Source organism: Sebastes fasciatus, chromosome 6 (genome assembly GCF_043250625.1).
Source record: "Sebastes fasciatus isolate fSebFas1 chromosome 6, fSebFas1.pri, whole genome shotgun sequence".
Taxonomy (NCBI): Eukaryota; Metazoa; Chordata; class Actinopteri; order Perciformes; family Sebastidae; genus Sebastes; species Sebastes fasciatus.
In genome coordinates, this window is record NC_133800.1 from 15,956,024 (window position 1) to 15,976,407 (window position 20,384).

Below are 20,384 nucleotides of genomic sequence, written 5' to 3' on the forward strand. Positions count from 1 at the left end.
ACAGACACTACATCACATCCTGCAGAAGGCAACAGCAGGTGCATCTTGCATCATGCTGTTTGCCCTTTGAAAAGAAAGTGTCCACCCTGCAAATTCATGGTGACAAATGACTGTACCGCCCTGATGCAACACTGGTCAGGGATTGAGTTGTTTGGTTTAGTGACAATAAACAGCATAATAACATAATTAAATGAACTGACTAAAAGGGTACAAGCAGGCAATGCTAATGACCCTGTAATGCCATAAGTGTCAAGAGTTTGTTTTGTTGTATTTTCCATCAAAATTGCAAAATTGAAAGGTCTAATTTCTGTGTATAATAATATACTGTAATATCAGTATGTGTGTGTGCTGAGGGCAAACTTTGATTTTTTACCTTTTATGACCTTTGGTGTTATGAGCCAGTGTGTGTGTGTGTACAATAACCCTTATCAGTACTGCCGGATATTGATGCTACCGTTATTCTTTATCTCACATTAATTATAAAAATACCCAACAGTCACTGCTTCTGTTATGTTACATAACCTTCACAGTGACTGACAACTGACTTCAGTTTGAGCACCTTGAACATGTTATATCTCCTCACTGTATGTGAGATATAGAACATCAGGTCTCTCTGGGCTTTGCTTGTAGCACAACTGTGTTAGTGTGCTCCACACCTTCATTAATGCATCGTCACTGACTAACCATGTATTCGTATTTTAAAATATCTTGAAATGAGACGACTAATAGGTGCATGATCTCAGATATTCACAATGACAAGGAAAAAATATGTTTTGGTGGAGCAGTGGTCTGAGTCACAAACTTTGAAACCACAATATCCCAATTTCGACATCAGATTCTGGATGAATCTATCTTTTCTGACCAGAACTGAAACTAGAGATACTCTTCTTCTCAAATGAATAAAACGGTCCTGCTTTGGAGCTAAAACCTGGGTAAACCAGGCCTTGTAGCGACGTTGATTAAACCCATCTGTTCTCTACAAAGGTACATCATGTTCACAATCAGAGCTTTTGATTATATTACATAGCCGTGCCTGAAGGGTAAGAAGGAGAGGGGAGCTTTTTGAGAAAAGAATAATCAAGTTATGTTGAGGTATAATTTCCCCAGCCTCTGATCTTCTCTCCACTGTCCAGTTTTTACTTTGCAAATGTATTTCCAGGTGAATCTGGTTGTTTCACCAGAGAAGCACATGTTCTGATGCTCTTGTGATAGCTAAAATTAATGTGATTTATCCTATTAAATACCAGTGGTGGTTTAAATAATGGTTTCTGGGAAACATATATACAGTATGTTGTGAGATACACTTCTGGTACACACAAAGACAGTAGTGTAAGAGTTTTATACAACATCATGAAAATAGAAATCACATGCTATGGATTTCAGTTTACAAAACAAATACCGTCTAACATCTGAACTTTTTAGGCCTTTATAAGCTATAAAGCGAATAAAGTGAATGTTAAACTGTATGCACACTCTTACCAAAAACAAGTTTATTCAAGTGTGTTATTAGTTTACTTCTTTTAAACTTAAAATAAGAGATTATACTTTCAGTTTACTTTTGATGTACTTATCAGAGAAAGTGTACATAAGTACACTTGGCTTATACTGACAAGTATACAGAAAAGTCTTAATATTCTTGGCTTATACTGACAAGTATACAGAAACGTCTAAGTATACTTGGCTCATACTGACAAGTATACGTAAAAGTCTAGGTATACTTGGCTCATACTGAAAATACAGAAAAGTCTAAGTATACTTGGCTTATACTGCTTATACTGCTCATAACTTGCTCATACTTACAGGTATACTTAAAGGTCAAAGTATACTTAGACTTTTCTTTATAGGCCTACTTGTCAGTATAAGCTAAGTATGCCTGGCTTATACTGACAAGTATACACAAAAGTCTAAGTATACTTAGCTTATACTGACAAGTATACAGATAAGTCTAAGTATATTTGGCTTATAGGCCTACTTACTTAATCTTTTGATCAAGATATACTTAAGAAAAGTATAATTAAGGATTCTTGCCTTATAGGCCAACAGAAAGGTATACTTGGCTTCTGGTTGTGCTTACTTTAGCCTATTAAAGTGTGTGACAGCCAGCCAGCTCTACTTGTCTTTCACCTACTTAAAACACAACAGGACGTGAAACAAGACATGAAGTGGACAGGGAAGGATGGTCAGCCTGTGGAGCATCAAGTGTCAAACATTCGGGCCACATCCTCATATCTATGCAGGAATCAATCACAATCTTGTTTTGTTTTGTGTTGCAAAGCAAAGATGTGTTGCGACATCTTGACCATTCCTAACTTCTTAAATAAGCTATTTTAGGTTTCAGGATTGATGATGATCTTATATGGAGATTAGGTTTGTGTTTGGGTAATGTATGGCATGTAGCACTGATGGTATCAAGGCTGGGGAATGAAGAAATACAAGAAGAATGTGTGAGGGTGCAGCCTATAGTGGCATGGTAGTGGAGAAGTTTATGATTCAAATCCAGCTGTTTTCATGTCAGATCTAACAATGATGCAACAACTGGTAGGGTTTCTAGTTTAAGACTTGAAACTTGACTTGGACAAAAAACGACTTGTGAGCATTTCTGCTTTTTAGTTCATGAAAGTATACTTTGTGTTATTCAACTTATAGTGCTTAGCCAATGATTTATGTATTACATAAAGAGACTTGCTCCTTTTGCTATTTGACTTAATGATTTGTGATAAGATTAAAAAAATAATAAGATGTGTTGTTCTTGCATGCCCTTAGGTGATAATCCAAAAACTTGATGAATTGAAGTAAATTCATATCAAAACATCCTTTTACATCTCTCACACGCAGCTACAACCCAAGTATTCTTTTCTGTAGGCCTATAAGGCAAGAATAACTAATTATACTTTTCTTATATGTATATCTTGATCAAAAGATTAAGTAAGTAGGCTTTTAAGACGGGTATACTTAGACTTTTCTTTATCCTTGTCAGTATGAGCCAAGTATACTTTGACTTTTAAGTATACTTGTCAGTATAAGCCAAGTATACTGCACTTTGACTTTAAGTATACTTGTCAGTATGAGCCAAGTATATTTAAGTATACGTTTGTAGTATATCTCTGACAAGTGCATAAAAAGTAAACTGAAGGTCTACTCTCTTATTTTAAGTTCAAAAGAAGTATACTAGGCAAGGCAAGGCAAGGCAAGGCAGCTTTATTTGTAGAGCACATTTCAGCAACAGGGCAATTCAAAGTGCTTTACATAAACATTCAAGAACATTGCGACAAAGTGCAAAAGAACATTAAGACCTAATTAAAACAGTTATAAAAACATAAAAACATTAAAGATTAGAAAATAAAAACAAGCTAAAAATAAAAGTGTGTTAAAAAATGTTATAAAAGTATAACACACAAGAGTAAAAGTTATAGTGCAGTATAAGATCATTATACTGTGTGTATACTAATAGCACACTTGAATGAACTTTCTTTTGGAAAGGGTTGTAGTCTCATGTAAATGATAACACAACACAAGGTGCAACCAACTCTATTATTACATCACCATTCTTATCTCATACCTCAGTTTGACACCCACACACAAACAAACACACACACGGACTTTAGGTGATTGAGGTAAAAGGTGCTGATTGAGCAATGCTCTCGTGTCAGTGTCACTGTAACGTTTTGATAGCACACATCCCTGGTTACACAGTCATGCTGGTTGCAGTATGCTATAGCGATGTGTTGGTCACGGACGAGCCGGTTCAAAGAGCCGGCTCTTTTAAGTGAACGATAAGAGCCTTTTTTTTTTTTCTTCTTTTTTCTCTAATTAATTCAAGGCAGAATGATAGGACGATCTTTTCTCCGCACCAGGGGCAATCCATGCACTGACTGTGACTGAATGTTGTGTTAATGATGTCCATGCGACCAATCAGGTGATGACAGACAAGGATCATACCATCAAGCAGGGAGGGGTGGAGGTGCACGGCACGCTGACGGTCTACAGATACATAGCAGGAGGAAGAGGAGGAGAGAAAGAGAGTGTGGTGCGCGAATAGCAGACAAGATGAGTGACAGTCGGAAACGAACCGGCATGTAAAATTATGGTATTCTGGAAATTATAAGGTTTATTATAATTATATTGAATAATTTAAGTGACATATGTGCACACATACTAATCATAGGTCAAAACAGCTAAAGCTAAATTTGGCTGAATTATAAAAACGCAGAAGTGGTAAAACGAATAGCCGTTTGGGAGCCGAAAGAGCCGACTCTTCTTGGTGAGCTGAGCCAAATGATTTAGCTCACTAAAAAGAGCCGTAATTCCCATCAGTAATGCATTCAGAGAACGGGCTAGCCCCCCTCGATAGGCTCAATGGTACGGTCCACCTCCTGGTGACGTCAGAGCGTCTGACTTCGTAGCATAAATAGTGGAGCTCTGCGCCATGAGGCTCAGACTCGAGGATCAATACACCGACAGATACATACACAAGAACTGTCCTTTAGGAGAGAGGACACTGTTAGTAGAAGACATACAAAGTTAGCTTGATATTTACGTAACATTTGACGTACAAGAGCGACAATGAACGGGCAGATGAACGGTTTCCATAACTCCCTCATCGACGAGGACTGCTTCTTGTTCACCTCGGAGTCGGTCGGAGAAGGACATCCCGGTAAGACAACCGTCCTTTTCAGGCTTATCTCATGAAAATAGCTAAATGAACACCTCTATTTTTAGGACGGCAACATATTGTACATTTTCCAGCTTCACTTTAATAAGAAAAATGTGAAGTAAACATATTTTTTACTGCGTTTTTAGCGCTATATCATCTATCATTTGCTGGGCCGGTTGTCAAGAGCACGCGTTAGCTAGCTAATCTAGCTAATCTTCATTCAGCAAACACACCAGTGATCCCAGCACACATTCACTGTACATGTGACTTTAATAATACTCTCATTATGATATTATGTGTTAATTGTAAAACCGTTTTCCTGGGCTGTTTCTGAGGCACAATGACTTGAATTGCCTGAACAATAGTGGGTGTTTTTATAAGATGTTATCCTCTGCAGATGAAATTGGCTCAATGTTTAGTAGTGTATCATGCTTGGCTTCCGGTCCCCGGCTAGTTGCGCGCCCTCTTTTCCTCCACCACATGTGCACATGCTGAAATGGCGACTGTTAAGAGGCTCCGAGCCACTCCCACTGAGCATAGTGAGACTGGCCTGCTGGTGCTAACAGTGCCACAGTTTATATACATACATAGGTTTTGCTGCAGTGTGTTAAAAAAATGCATTGTTGTTGTTTTTTCCAGACAAGATCTGTGATCAGATCAGTGATGCGGTTCTGGATGCCCATCTCAAGCAGGATCCTGATGCTAAAGTTGCATGTGGTAAGAAACAAATTCCTTTTTTCTATGTTTATCAAATGACATGTTTAAGATAAGATATTCCTTTATTAGTCCTGCAGTGGGGACATTTGCAGTGTGCAGCAGCAAAGTGGATAGTGCAAAAAACAAGATGCATCAGCTAACACAGTAAAAAAAAGAGCTAAACAAAGTGTAACAAAAATATGAACCATTTAAATAGAAGGAAGTATAAAAATAGGAGCAGTATATACAGTATTGACAATAAACAGACTATTAACAAAATTGCACAAGTGGAAAATGACATTGCACAGTGAGAATGAATGAATGAATGAAATTCCACTTACATTGGATTATTAACTGTTATTGCATCTTTCTTGCCTTGTGCAGAGACTGTTGCCAAGACTGGGATGATCCTGTTGGCTGGTGAGGTGACGTCAACTGCCACAGTGGACTACCAGAAAGTTGTCCGAGACACCATCCGCCAAATTGGATATGATGACTCCTCCAAAGGTGTGGCATGTTGTTGTATTTCTTGGTTGTGCTTTTCACTGACTTGTCTGTTGTTGTTTGTGTCTTGATCTGCTGCTGTCTGTCTCTTTTAACAGGCTTTGACTATAAAACCTGCAATGTTCTTGTGGCCTTGGAGCAGCAGTCTCCTGACATCGCTCAGGGTGTTCACATTGACCGCAATGAGGAGGACATTGGAGCAGGGGACCAGGTCAGTAGTGGCTATTGACATTGTGTGACATGTGACATCATGTGTGTTCTGAGATTAGATGTTCTGCTCTTTTTTCTTATTGTGTGCTTTTTAAACACAGTAAATGTTTCTTGCTCTGCAGGGCTTGATGTTTGGATATGCCACTGATGAGACCGAGGAGTGTATGCCACTCACAATTGTCCTCGCCCACAAACTGAACGCTAAAATGGCTGAGTTGCGTCGCGATGGCACCCTTCCATGGCTCAGGCCAGACTCAAAGACACAGGTAAAGCTGTTATACTTGCTGTTATTAACTACTATTACATGATCTTTTTATTGTTGGCATTTAGCTCATTTATATTTTTACCTTTTTGCAGGTTACTGTTCAGTACCGGCAGGACCGTGGTGCCATGCTTCCAGTGCGTGTGCACACAGTTGTCGTCTCTGTTCAGCATGACGAGGATATTTGCCTGGAGGAGATGAGAGACACCCTGAAGGAGAAGGTTGTCAAGGCTGTTGTTCCATGCATCTATTTAGACGATGACACAGTCTACCATCTGCAGCCAAGCGGGCGATTTGTTATCGGAGGCCCACAGGTAAATGTCAGAGGGTGTGGCTTTCAGAAAATATTTAGCCTGTGAGTTACTTGGTTGTGTAACCTCTGTTCTTCATCACAGGGTGATGCTGGTCTGACGGGGCGTAAAATCATAGTTGACACTTATGGAGGCTGGGGAGCCCACGGCGGTGGTGCCTTCTCCGGGAAGGATTACACAAAGGTGGACCGCTCTGCTGCTTATGCTGCACGCTGGGTGGCCAAGTCTCTGGTGAAGGCTAAGCTCTGCAGGAGAGTGCTGGTCCAGGTGTGTAAAAGAACCCACCGGTCTTCCTTTTAATGAGGGGCTGAAAGAGGTTCCTACCTAAAGTTTTTTTTATGCTTGATATAATACATGTGTGTGTTGTATTAGGTTTCCTATGCCATTGGAGTTGCCCATCCCCTTTCCATTTCTATCTTCCACTATGGGACCTCCCACAAGAGTGAGAGGGAGCTGCTTGACATTGTGAAGAGGAACTTTGATCTCCGTCCTGGAGTCATTGTCAGGTAATGTACAACCTCTGAAGCTGCCTGTTACTCAGTGATTCCTGTGCCTTAGTTTTGTCTCTTTATTTAGTTGTATGTATTTTGAAACTGCAGAGCCAGTACCTTTTTTTTCCCTTTTGCTACAGCTTGCCTTTTGTGTGGCTTCTGTGATTAAAAGCTTGGATTATTGTCTTATCTCATTCGACTGAATTATATAGCATCAAAGATTACACATGTGGGAGCAAAAGTCAGATTTTATTGAGGTAGATGTGTATGATACCTTTTTTTTGTAATGAAGCCTTATAGCTCATAGTTAGATAAGCGTCCTCTTGTAAAGAGTGGTTTCAAGCTGCAGTCACCACACTGCTCTCAGGGATGAGTTTGGTTGTCAGGGTAAGTGTCGAAGCTTCACATGTTTCTCTCTTTACCAGCTGGCCTAACAAACCTGATTGTATTTTTTTTGGGGGGGGGGGGTTGGCTCTCGACACTCCACCGGCTAATGTGCGCGTTATGCTTGTGTGAGTATGATTGTGTGCATTTGAGGTCGCTGGGTATGACTGCTGCTAAATATGTTGATTATGTATTCCAGGGAGTTGGATCTGAAGAAGCCCTTGTATCAGAAGACCGCAGCCTATGGCCACTTTGGCCGAGACTCCTTCCCATGGGAGGTGCCCAAAAAACTCAAATACTAAACATGTTAAGCTTTTCCCCCCCAGGCCTGTTGGTGTATACTACAGAGAAGCCTCCAAGGTACCGGGGGTGAAATGCCCTTATCTCTCTCATATTAATGGTATCATTTAACACATGACTTCCTCACTCAAACTCCCTCCTTTGTCTTCTTGCTGTTTTCTGCTGGTTGCAGTATCATACTGGGTCATAGGAGGCATGCCTCGGAAACTTGATGTTTAAAGAACTAGATGGGTTCCATGAACTCATGCACCATAGTACTCCATAGTACGTTCAGTTGTTCTCCTTTTGGCATTCCACACTCGTCAATATTTTATTCAGTGTCATGGCGATGGCATATTAGGCTATATGCGATACCCCTCTTAATTCACTGGTGCTACTGATGTAAGGAGTCTGCGTGGCATCTACATTTTTCAAATCCATTTAGAAGCATAATTTGATAGTCCGAGGGTCGTCTGGTCTGGCACCTTCCCAAACAGGTTTAGTGTCTTTCTAAACATTCCTCCCCTTTGTCAGTCTGGTAAAGTATTCCCTGGCCTGGTCAGTGTTTTTATCCTTTTTGTTAGCTTTATTCCCACATCTTTGTGGAGGATGCTAGAATGGCACAATTAAAAAATTTAGGGTTGTTGCTGTCTTCACAAAAAATGCTATGCATTGCAGGCTAATGGGCGAGCCAAATCCTAATTATTCACGCTCTCAAGTGAGCATGGAGCCTCCGATGCCCCGACAGACCTTTGCTGATTTCTGACGTACTACAGAAAAGTCAGAAGCTGCTATGCCACTGCTCTGGTCTGCAGGGGTATTTGTTATACTTGATGATAATGGCAAAAATTGGATTGTTTATGCATTGAAATTCAATTTTAAATGAGTCCTTTTTAAATGTAGTTTGACTTGCTTTTTTATGGTTTGAAGTGACTAACGGTCCTTTTACTCCCTTAAGTGTATTGATGGCAGGTGTAGCTACAGAGAAACCTGATCCCCGTCTTTACTCTTAAAGGAGTGCGTTCTTTGCCACAGAGTCTTATTGGCTTGAAGTCAAACCTTAACACTATTTATTTGTTCTCTGAAACTCAGCGTGGATACAGAGAAGCTGAGGTTTCAGAAGGCAGCTTTAAACACACTTGGCTATTGAATCTTGAATTCCTTTTGACTTGACCAGTTTTCAGTGTTTGGCTTGAGGCTCCAGAGTGTCTTACAGAAAAGCTTTGGTCCGCCTCAACGAGAAAGTGTCACTGGCTACTGTTAATGATGACTAATATTAAAACCTTTTTTATTTTTGGACTATAGATCATATTTTTAAGTGGGTTGGTTTTGAAATCCCATTGAAATGTCTGACGCAATTCTTTAGCTCTTACCTATCCTCCATGGAATGGCAACATTGGTTGGTGTAGTACAGAGAAACCAGCCTTGTTTACACGGCTATTCCATGTGTGGGTTAGGTTCCAGTTTTGGTTTTGTTCCCTTTTACCACTCGAAGTCATCCCGTTGGCTACAGTAAGTGTAAGAGTGCCTTTTCTATTTCCTCTACTCCCCTTTTGCTTTTCTCCCCTCCTCCTTCCAACATGCGCTCAACTTCCAGAGGAACAAGTAGTTCATACTGTATTGTGCTTCATGTCTAGACTGGGTAGTTTCCTTATGCTCTGTAATAAACAACTACTCCTTTCAAATGCGTGTCATTGTTTTTGTGAAAGACGTGTATATACATTTTTCACAGCAAAACGCACACATTTTGTTGAAACTTTGTTATCCAATTTAGGAGTATGCACTTTGTTCAATGTTGACATTTAATTAAGTTTCCCTCAATTCATCAGTAATAAGACCATTTGGTATCCTAGGTAGCATGCGTATTGGATCACTTTATAGTTTATGGCCTAGATTGTGTTAATGCCCTCCCCTATAATATGCCAAAACCTCTGTATTTCCCAGCAAGATCACAGGCAATGTGTGAGATTACCTGTCTCTATTTCGTATTTGAGACAGAAGAGGCATCAAACTTATAGCGTTAGAAAGGGGAAACGTAAGACCTTTGTAAAATCTTGAGTTGAATAGTTTTTGTTATTGCTATTGCAGATGCTTAAATTTCCTGCAATCCCAGGCATCATCCCATTTATCATCTCATCTGTACTAGATATTAAAGGGGAGCTATGCTCATTTTCGAAATTCATACATGTTAAGAGATGGTCCAAAAAGTATTAGCAAGCATGAACAAATCTTTCCCAAATCCAAAAACTAGAGTGCTAGAAAATAAAATCCACAAAATAAGTCTCCCATTCATTGTCTATGGAGCAGCTCCACGCTTCATACCCTATGACATCACAAGTTTTAAACTTCTCTGGTTTCTGGCTTTGAGAGAGAGCAACTCATGTTCACAAATATTGATTGAGCTTTACTAGGTCATGGGAGTAACCTATTGGGATTTTTAATTGAGGTGGTGTTCCCCTTAACTTCCTTTTCCCATTTTGTAGTCTTTAAGCATACTGTGGAAACAGCATATAGATTTGCCCACCTGTAATATGAAATACTGTCTCTGCATGACATACTTTGATTGGAGAATATTGTGGTGTCCTTCTTAACATTATCCCTTATCTGTAAGTAATGGGCAAACAAATACTGTCTTTGTATCTTTAGGTTACTTGACAAAGACATAAATGTGGGTCTGTAAAATAAATCAGGAAACCAGTGTCTGTTGTACCTGGCAAGAAATCAAGATGATCACATACAGTGCCGTGAAAAAGTATTTGCCCCCTTCCTGATTTCTTACTTATTTGCATATTTGTCACACTTAAATGTTTCAGATCATTAAACAAATTTTAATGTAAGACAAAGATAACCCAAGTAAACACAAAATGCAGTTTTTAAATAATGATTTCATTTATTAGGGGGAAAAAGCTATCAAAACCTACCTGGCCCTATGTGAAAAAGTAATTGCCCCCCCTTGTTAAATCATGAATTAACTGTGATCAACCACATGTTTTGGAAAGCTGAGTTCAATTTCACCAGCCACACCCAGGCCAGACCTGTTCAATCAAGAAATCACTTAAATAGAACCTGTCTGACAAAATGAAGTTGGCTAAAAGATCTCAAAAAACAGCACATCATGCTGCGATCGAAAGAAATTCAAGAACAGATGAGAAACGAAGTCATTGACATCTATCAGTCTGGAAAAGGTTACAAAGCCATTTTTTAAGGCTTTGGGACTCCAGCAAACCACAGTGAGAGCCATTATCCACAAATGGAGAAAGCTTGGAACAGTGGTGAACCTTCCCAGGAGTGGCCGGCCTACCAAAATTACTCCAAGAACACATCGACGACTCATCCAGGAGGTCACGAAAGAACCCAGAACAACATCTAAAGAACTGCAGGCCTCACTTGCCTCAATTAAGGTCAGTGTTCACGATTCAACAATAAGAAAGAGACCGGGCAAAAATGGCATCCATGAGAGAGTTCCAAGGCGAAAACCACTGCTGACCAAAAAGAACACAAAGGCTCGTCTCACTTGCGAAAAACCATCTTGATGATCCCCAAGACTTTTGGGGAAATATTCCGTGGACTGATGAGACAAAAGTTGAACTCTTTGGAAGGTGTGCGTCCCGTTACATCTGGCGTAAAACTAACGCAGCATTTAATAAAAAGAACATCATACCAAAGGTCAAACATGGTGGTGGTAGTGTGATGGTCTGGGGCTGCTTTGCTGCTTCAAGACATGGAGGGCTTGCCATAATTGATGGAACCATGAATTCTGCTCTCTACCAGAAAATCCTGAAGGAGAATGTCCGGCCATCATTTCGTGACCTCAAGGTCAAGCGCACTTGGGTTATGCAGCAGGACAATGATCCGAAACACACCAGCAAGTCCACCTCCGAATGGCTTAAAAAAAACCAAAATGAAGGTTTTGGAGTGGCCTAGTCAAAGTCCGGACTTAAATTCGATTGAGATGCTGTGGCATGACCTTAAACAGGCCATTCATGCTTGAAAACCCTCCAGTGTGGCTGAATTAAAACAATTCTGCAAAGACGAGTGTGCCAAAATTCCTCCACAGCGATGTGAAAGACTCATTGCCAGTTATCGCAAACGCTTGATTGCAGTTATTGCTGCCAAGGGTGGCGCAACCAGTTATTAGGTTTAGGGGGCAATTACTTTTTCACATAGGGCCAGGTAGGTTTGGATATCTTTTTTTCCCCTAATAAATGAAATAATCATTTAAAAACTGCATTTTTTGTTTACTTGGGTTATCTTTGTCTAATATTAAAAATTTGTTTGATGATCTGAAACATTTAAGTTTGACAAATATGCAAAAAAATAAAAGATCAGGAAGGGGGCAAATACTTTTTCACGGCACCGTATCTGAGTGAAGACCGGGGTGGGATTCAAGATCTATCCTCTAATCTTCTTATAGCCTGCCATGCTTTAATAGTGCCTACTGTAATGGGGTTGTTTGTTACAAGTTTGAAAACTTGTCACAGTGAGGAAGTAGGGTTGTAATACGTATTTGTCAAGAGTTTCTGACTTTTGAAATCCCCTATTCCCGTCACTTGCACCAGCAAGACACCTATGCTCATCTGATGAGTCAAACTATCTGGTTAAAAAAGCCTATCGTTTCCCTGTGGTCGAAGCACAACACATTACTGATGAGACAAAGAAAACTGCAGTTTAAAGGTATTTATCCATATCAAAGGTTGTTAAGTGATGTTTTCAGTCATTGTAGGGAATGTCTACTTCCTGCTTGGTTTACTACTCAAACAGAGAAATTGATTACTGCTGATGCTGTGCTGTTTAGTTTCTCCTATAATGAGGTTTTAGAGTTCACTAGGGTAACTGATAAAAAATAAGTGATTGCGTTGCCAAAGCCCTCTAAAGGGGTTCTGCAACACGTCTCATTACTTTTAGGGCACATATCCCCAATATATTTTGCTTCATCTGATGTGTGTCCCATGAATTCAAGTGTGATTCACCAAGAGCTGGCCACATTGCCCAACAACATGTAAGTTTATCAGAATGGAATTTTTCAACAAGTTTCAAAACATTAATTTCCATGCAAAATGTAGTGTGGATTTCATTCACTTTGAAGTGTAATTGGGACCAATAATTTCCCTAAAAAATGCAGTCCTAGCCTCCAGGATACTGGAAAATCCCCATTCACTGGTCACCATTTCTCCATGATTGCAGTCATAACAACTTTTCTTTTAGTTGTGTCAAAAAGGTGGGAATTCTGTATAACCAACATGCACTACACTCAGGTCTATGATATGCTAAGTGGAACTAGCTCTTGCATCTTGCTCCTTGGCATGGTAGTCCTCCTGAGCATAGTAGTCCTCCTGAGCATTGTTTCACCCCAAGCCAACCCCCCTCTTATCAGCTGCCTGAACCCAATGAAAAGATCAGTATACTTTTATTGTGACAGGCATAATAGCTCTTAAAGATTAACGGCACAATTAGTTACCGCAACTTTTGAAGCAGGCTTTTCCTGTTAAATTAGTTTTACTAGTGCAGTGCCCGTTCCAAACAAACCTATTCAGAACGGGCCGAATGATTGGCCTCTAATGTTGCTGCTTGCAGCTTTCTGGAGAACCGCTCATACTAATAACTTACCGCTCACTGCGCTCTGAGTAATACAAGTCACAGCTACTTGTGGTTAGAAAGTCTGGTGAAATACACTCTGCATCACAGGAAAAATTTCCAAATAGGCGTAGGCCTATACAGTAAGTCGCTTTCTTACACAACCACTGCGGTTGAGCATGGGAAAGTAGAGCATGACATTAATAAGTGGAGCTATTTTGCTGGTGGCAAAGTTATAAGTTAGTATGGCAATTTAAGTTGCAACGGCAGAGTGGTGCTGTTCCTGTAGGCTATCTGCTCAAGCTCGTTGACTTCAGGGAAGTGAAGAAAAGTTTGGCTGTAATGTTATCCAGCGTCTACATCCAGGATCCAGCGGCAAAAGTGAACTGCAATGAGCCTGCTGCAGACGACATGCTCGATTGTTTATTAAAGGTTTATTAATATTGAATGTGTCATGTGTCCAAATTGCACCATATTTGACAAAGCACTCCCCTCGGTCCCCAGCAAATCACCCACCCAGTGTGAAGTCGATCAGATGAGCGGTTCTCGACATATGTGAAGGACAGACAGACAGAGATTCCTTGCTCTGTAGTTAGACTAGTGCAGTGCCCGTCTGGAGCGGGCCGATTGCTTGGCTCCTGGTGGCCTCCTGGTATTGCTGCTTGCAGCGTTGTCAGGGGCTCGTGCCTGTTCGGCGCATGTGGCCATCCGAAGCGGGCTGATTGCTTGGCCGCAAGGAAGTGCTGCTTACAGCAGTGTTGAGAACCGCTCGGTGCTTGTTGACTCCAGGGATGTGAAGAAGAGTTTGGTTGTAATGTTAGTATATCTAGCATCCAGCAGCAAAACGGAAATGCACTCAATGAGCCCCGGTCTGCCCGCTGCAGACGATATGTTCGTCTCAGTCTACAGAGTCCTGAACCCCCTCCCAATGCTGACTAGAGCGCCGTTCGCTTGTTTATTCAAAGTTTATTAATATTGAACATGTCTTTGTCCAAATTACACCAAATTCGACAAAGCAAATGTGAAGTTGAGCGGATAAGTGGTTCTCAAGATATGCGAGAGACACACAGACAGACAGACAGACAGACAGACAGACAGACAGACAGACAGACAGACAGAGATTCCTCGCTTTATAGTTATTGTAGAAAGTATTTGTATTGTGAAAGCTGAGGTTGCTCAGGTATTTTAACCCACTGGTTCTCAACCTTTTCAACCCCCTAGAATAATGAGGTTGGTGTTCGCGACCCCCCAGTTTTGATTAGTTTTAATAGTTAGTACCTCGCTGATGTCCAATGTGCTCCACGCACTGTGGATTTTTGATGTGTTCCGGGACTTTTTCTCCCCCCCCTGACCCGCCAGAAGTCCCCCATCAGAAACTCATGTGCACGCCACACTTTGACTCTCACAAACATACTCAATAAAATCTCTTCTGAGGGAAATTGTATCACTGGTACAGGCGATGTAATGTAAAACAAAAACGTTCCCCAGTCTAAAATATGTTATTTTATTTTTTTCTTCACAACCATCCGATCTCCGTAAATTATTTTGCGACACCCTTGGGGGTCCCAACCCCCAGGTTGAGAACCAACACCAAATGGCCAGCTTTCAAAACACTCACTGATTACATGATTAAACTTATTTTTATCTTCCTTTTGTCCCATTATTTACTTTAGCCAAATGTTGTATAATATTAGTTAAATACAAATGTAAATGGCAACATGATCTGGAATAATGTTCAAAGAGTTGTCAGTAACAGGTTAACATGTGGTTTGTGTATTCATAATTTACAGTAGCCTATTTAGATGCCTGATTTGAACCTGCATGTTTTTTTTCATTATGAATATTTTCTATGATCACATTTTTAAAAGGACTTTATAAAAAGAAGCTTTAAGTGACTGTCCAAAAGATACGCATTTCACAGAATGGCTTGCAGTCAATAAAGAATCCCAAATACATGTAGATTTTGTAGGCCTGTTACACCAAGCTAACCTGCAGAAGCAGACAATGGTCATTTTGTTGTTTAGCCTTTGTTAGGTTATTCAAAGGTTCTTTAAAGGTGTATTAACTATTTTTTCCAAACCCTAGCAGCGTTAACAATTAGTAACAGGAACGACAGGACGGGATACGTGACCTTTATCTACATTAACAGAGGAATTCATGTGTCCAAGTGAACCTTGAAATGGAAATTAGACACAACAGGACAAAAATGCTTACTTTATGACTCTATATGGCCATTTGCAGTTCATAGTACAGCAAGGACATTTGACACTTTGATATTGTAACCTAAGCACGAAGGGCTCTAGGCCTTGGTCTTGGAGTAAGCAAACATTCATGTAACAAAACAATACAATTGAAAATGTGGATGCAGCAAATGGAGCAAATGGCAAAGTGTGATAAAGCAGTTTCTCAAGGTAGACATAAAGACGACAAAGTGTAAAGCAAAAGAAGCTTCTTAGAAAAGGACTTCAGACATCCAGTGATCTGCTGGAGTCTCCTCAAACATGTAGTGGTAAAGAATTTTCAGAAACAGCAAGAGTTCGGCTAGATTTAAAAAATCTTGCTCAAAGAGCCGATTGGACTGTTGTCAGGCTATTAAATAGGCGTTATTAGTTGCTATAAGCCCCGTAGATGTGGGTCAATAGGGGCATACTACGACCACTAGTGGGTTTTATCATCTATTCACATGGTAGATCACCGAAAGAAGGTAAAAAAAAACACAATGCGACCTCTAGCAACCATAGTAATTATGACAGGAGCAGAAGCTGAAGTCAGAGGCTGTAGTATTGACAGCCTAAAACTCCATATGGGGTGGAGGTTTGGGAACATGGATAAGACACAAAACACAAGGTTTTCACCCAGGAGACCGGAGTTTGCATCTCGTTTGAAAGCAACAATGTGTAGTTGTCTTTGTGTTCATAGTTATTTTAACCCAAAACACAATGTTTTTCCCTAAACTTAACTTTCTTTGTTGCCTAAACCTAAAGAAGTTGTAGTTTTGTTGCCTAAACCTAAAGACGTTGTAGTTTTATTGCCTCAATCTAAGGAAGTTGTAGTTTTGTCTCCTAAACTTAAAGAAGTTGTAGTTTTGTCGCCTAAACTTAAAGAAGTTGTAGTTTTGTTACCTAAACCTAAAGAAGTTATAGTTTTTTTGTCTAAACCTAAAGAAGCCTTTTTGTTTTTGTTCAAAACGTAACGTTTCATTCAGTTTTACAACATGTTAAAATGTGTTGCTTTTAAGTTTCACTTTCACTTTTACAGCATACTGTAGTAGGCGTAGTGGGCCCCTAATGACCCATATCTATGGTGCTTATAGCAGCTGATAAAGCCAAATAAATGGCCTGATAGCAGTCGAATTGGGTGCAGTATTATAGTACCATCAGCAGCATAGCCGTGTACTGAAATGGCATCAGAAGTATAGACATATAAATCCATAAAATGTGTATATGAAGTTGGCACTAGTTGGTACCCTGTACCCCTTTCAGGACAGATGCTCCATTTTCTATATCTAGCTGCGCAGAATGAACAATGGGGAAGTCAGATGCCAGTAGACTATTTTTTTTTATACAATCAGCACATTCCTGGACAAAGTTGAATAATAATACATGAGACGGTCTAAAAAACTGAATTCACAGATAAAATAAACACAAGGTAATACTGCATGGTGTTCTGGTATCCAAACCCTTAAAGCAACAGCTTTTTCAAGATACTGCTACTTGAGCTTTAACAAAGAATGTGTTGCAGCACTTCTTGGCCCCGAGATGCATTTCTCGCATGCTGGTACGGCCTTAAATCTTAGGTAATCTTACTAAAGGTTATTTGGAACCGGTTTGGTTTGTCCAACAGGATCTGAAGCTACAGGGTGTTTACTTTAGAGAGAGTTTAAACAATGAAGGATGACATTTGGGAAAATAGATTAATACATTTTGTCTAACTCAACAGCAAAAAGTTACTTTATTTGTCAATGAACATAAGGAGATTTCCGTAAGGCAATTCACAAGAGGAAGTTGAAATGTATTGTGACAGCAAAATTATACCGTAACACCCAGGCAACACCTCTCATGCAATGCAAGGTTTGTGCAGTGCAAATAATACAGTGCAAAAGGAAAACATTAACAACCATGGACCTCTACGATTATCCAGAATTTATAGATATTTATGCTGATATATAGTATTCTGTGGTATTTGTTTATCTGACGGTGTGCTTTGGAAGTCTACAAGAGTTTTTATTATTGACTTTTTACTTTCTATCAGATTGTGATGGTAAACAACTATCCCTATTAGCGTTAATGTTAGCGTTAAATCCACAAAGACAAGTTTGGGCAGTTCTCTCTAGTCAGCGTCTTCAGGGTGTAGCCTATATAATTGCTATAATTGCTAGTAGTGTTGAGTAAAACACCTGTCTGTTTAAAAGTAAAATATAAAAATGAGCAAAACATTATACTGTAATGTCTATGGAGAGTCTATGATCTGTTTTCTTCCTGGTATACATTACATTTAAACTAATTTCCCTGAATTGGTCCAAGATGTAAAACTTGCTTTTTTTACTCCCTGCAATGCCTCTATATGTATTAATTTCACATCCTGACCGAAACTTATTCAGTCAGAGAGATTTTAGCAATCAAATCCTGTTCAGGATCTCTGGAGCCTTTTCAGGCCTGAACTGGTAATCCAATGAGCTTATTCACTATAATTAGCGTTGGTACTATGCCAGATAAATCCGGCAGCTTTTGTAAATGAATGAGTGGATTTCGTGGTCTGCACATGTGGTCGCTGCACCATAAGGTCGAGTTTTAGTGTTACATTTCAGGTAATTTTGCCTCCCGTGGTCAACACCGAAGACTTGGATAGGATGAAACATGCAGAGATGTATTGATACATAAGCATACATGTGAATGTGTATTGAAGTGGTTTTTGGAGGTTGAATTGCAAACTCTAAATACATCTATGCAAGCTGGCGTTATGAATAATGTTTGGAGGCACTCCTTGACTCTGAGAGCTGGCAACCTCGTTTTACAAAGTACATAACTACAGTTACAATATATCAAGCTATGAGTCATATTCATGCTCAAGTAACATCATCAAATTCAGACCTCGATTACCGTCTGCAGTTTGACTACAGCAGCTGTGCATTTCCACTACCACACTGGCTCAGTCAAACCTCTATATTTAACTCTGAATGGTCGGGGGGGTTACACTTCCACAGCCTTGAATGGGCAAGGTCATTCACTACTGCACCGCTATCACAGCACTGACACAGGCAGCTGAAATGCACCGGGGGGTTATAATAAATCTCTGGGAGACTTTTCCTCAAGAGCTTTGCACCACATTCCTACTATACTCACCTTGAGGCAAACATTATTACACTCTGAAAGATTTTTCTCACAGCCAACACACACCAACGAGTCCAGCCGTGTAGAGAGTTGTCACAGCGTAACGGGCAGAAGCAGGTCAGCTGTTTAGTCGAGGTCAATGGGGTTTCTTGTAAGGATTGGGTGACAGCTGATGCAATATGTGTGGTAGCTTGCTGTTGCTCTGTACTGTACTTTTGCAGAAAAGGGAAATTGAAGCCACACATTACTCTTTTAGATTTTTTTTTGTGTGCGTGATGAACTACTACATTGTTAACATTGGTGGATCAGTTTGTTTGCAATGTGCAACCACACCACTAAATGCTGCCAAATCCTACACACTGTACCTTTAATGTTTTTTCACAGCTTGTCGTGCAATTTGTAGTGTTTTTTTTACTTTGACTATAAAGGTTATATACATTTGCTTTTACTGTATTTTAACATTTTTTATAGTCTAATGTGGAATGCAGATTTGTTATATAGTCCTGCTTTTTATGCAAAATTGAATAAATTCCTTCCAAATTGGCCTCATTATGGCAATAGTTTTTTTTTATTCAAAGTGCCTTATTGCACAGCCTTTAAAAATGTAAAATATGCTATAAAAAATGTACTTTATCCATCCACATGAGTTTCTTAACACTTTATTTGTCATGTGATTCGGGTGTGGCGAGTAATAACCCTTTATTAACATAACAACCTTCTACCTGTACAGGTGCAGCTGATTGCACGTGCCTTTGACTCAACCTGTGTCATTGCAAATTCCACAGTTATGTAATCCTATTTCAAGTAATCCTTGTGACTTCCCAAAATCAGGTCTAGACTTTTATTAAAGTGACTCAAATTTATATAGAATGTTATGCAACATCTTTCTTTGAGATTATGTCACTGAGTTCGCTGAGTTTAAAAGCCAAAAACTGTCCAAAATACGATGTGTATAGAGCATATTAAAGTAGTTCATTTAAGTTTAGTTACATTAAAAAAAAAAAACGAGACGACGCAAGATGATAAAGGAAAACTGGGCCCTAAAGCCGTGGGCACACTGCCCGCATCAGGCTCGCCTGACGGCAGCGTCGCGTCGTGGTTGCGTGATGCACACCTAAGCGTCTCTTTTTTAGTCAACATAGACAAATGAGAAAACAAAAACCAGAATCTAAATTCAGCCTACAAAGTTAACATAACTCCTTTAACTGAGATACAGAGAGAGAGAGAGAGAGAGAGGAAATATATTGTGTACTTTTGTGTTTAACAATGGAGCTTTGTTTACAATATTTACATAAAGTTAAGTACCTCAATAAACAAATCGTCACTAACAATGTGATGATAAGACTGAGCTAAGCTGCCTGAGTATCCTCTGTTGAAGCAGAGATATTGAACAGAATTGCCAGCAGCCCTTACAGGGTTTGGTGAAGGCATTGGGTCAATATATCTCACTTATATCTGCTGTAAGCAAAACAATAACTTTAATGCAAACCTATATATTGTTTAAAAAAGGAACATGTAGTTCAAGGTGGCTACATTATCTTTCTCTAGATAATAGTGCAGTGGGTCAGAAATGAGGACACAACAGTGCCATGATGTCTAACTAGATAGAAATGGAAATATGTTATATATTAACATACTGTAACATATTGGGCAACATTCAAATACTGTAAGCCAACCTGTCTCAACAGG

The 20,384-nt window shown here is 39.7% G+C and overlaps 1 protein-coding gene and 1 long non-coding RNA gene across 2 annotated transcripts in view; one reads left to right on the forward strand and one right to left on the reverse strand.

The window, feature by feature from the left end:
* The window catches only part of LOC141769156 (uncharacterized), a 130,017-nt gene that overhangs the window by 85,265 nt on the left and 24,368 nt on the right, over positions 1 to 20,384 (reverse strand). The window lies entirely within an intron of this gene.
* mat2ab (methionine adenosyltransferase 2Ab) lies at positions 4,352 to 9,476 on the forward strand. The gene is made up of 9 exons (XM_074637904.1): positions 4,352 to 4,654; positions 5,294 to 5,371; positions 5,735 to 5,857; positions 5,953 to 6,065; positions 6,187 to 6,330; positions 6,422 to 6,640; positions 6,722 to 6,904; positions 7,010 to 7,143; positions 7,712 to 9,476. Exons 1-9 carry the CDS (start codon positions 4,564 to 4,566, stop codon positions 7,812 to 7,814), a joined length of 1,188 nt encoding a protein of 395 aa, XP_074494005.1. The 5' UTR covers positions 4,352 to 4,563; the 3' UTR covers positions 7,815 to 9,476.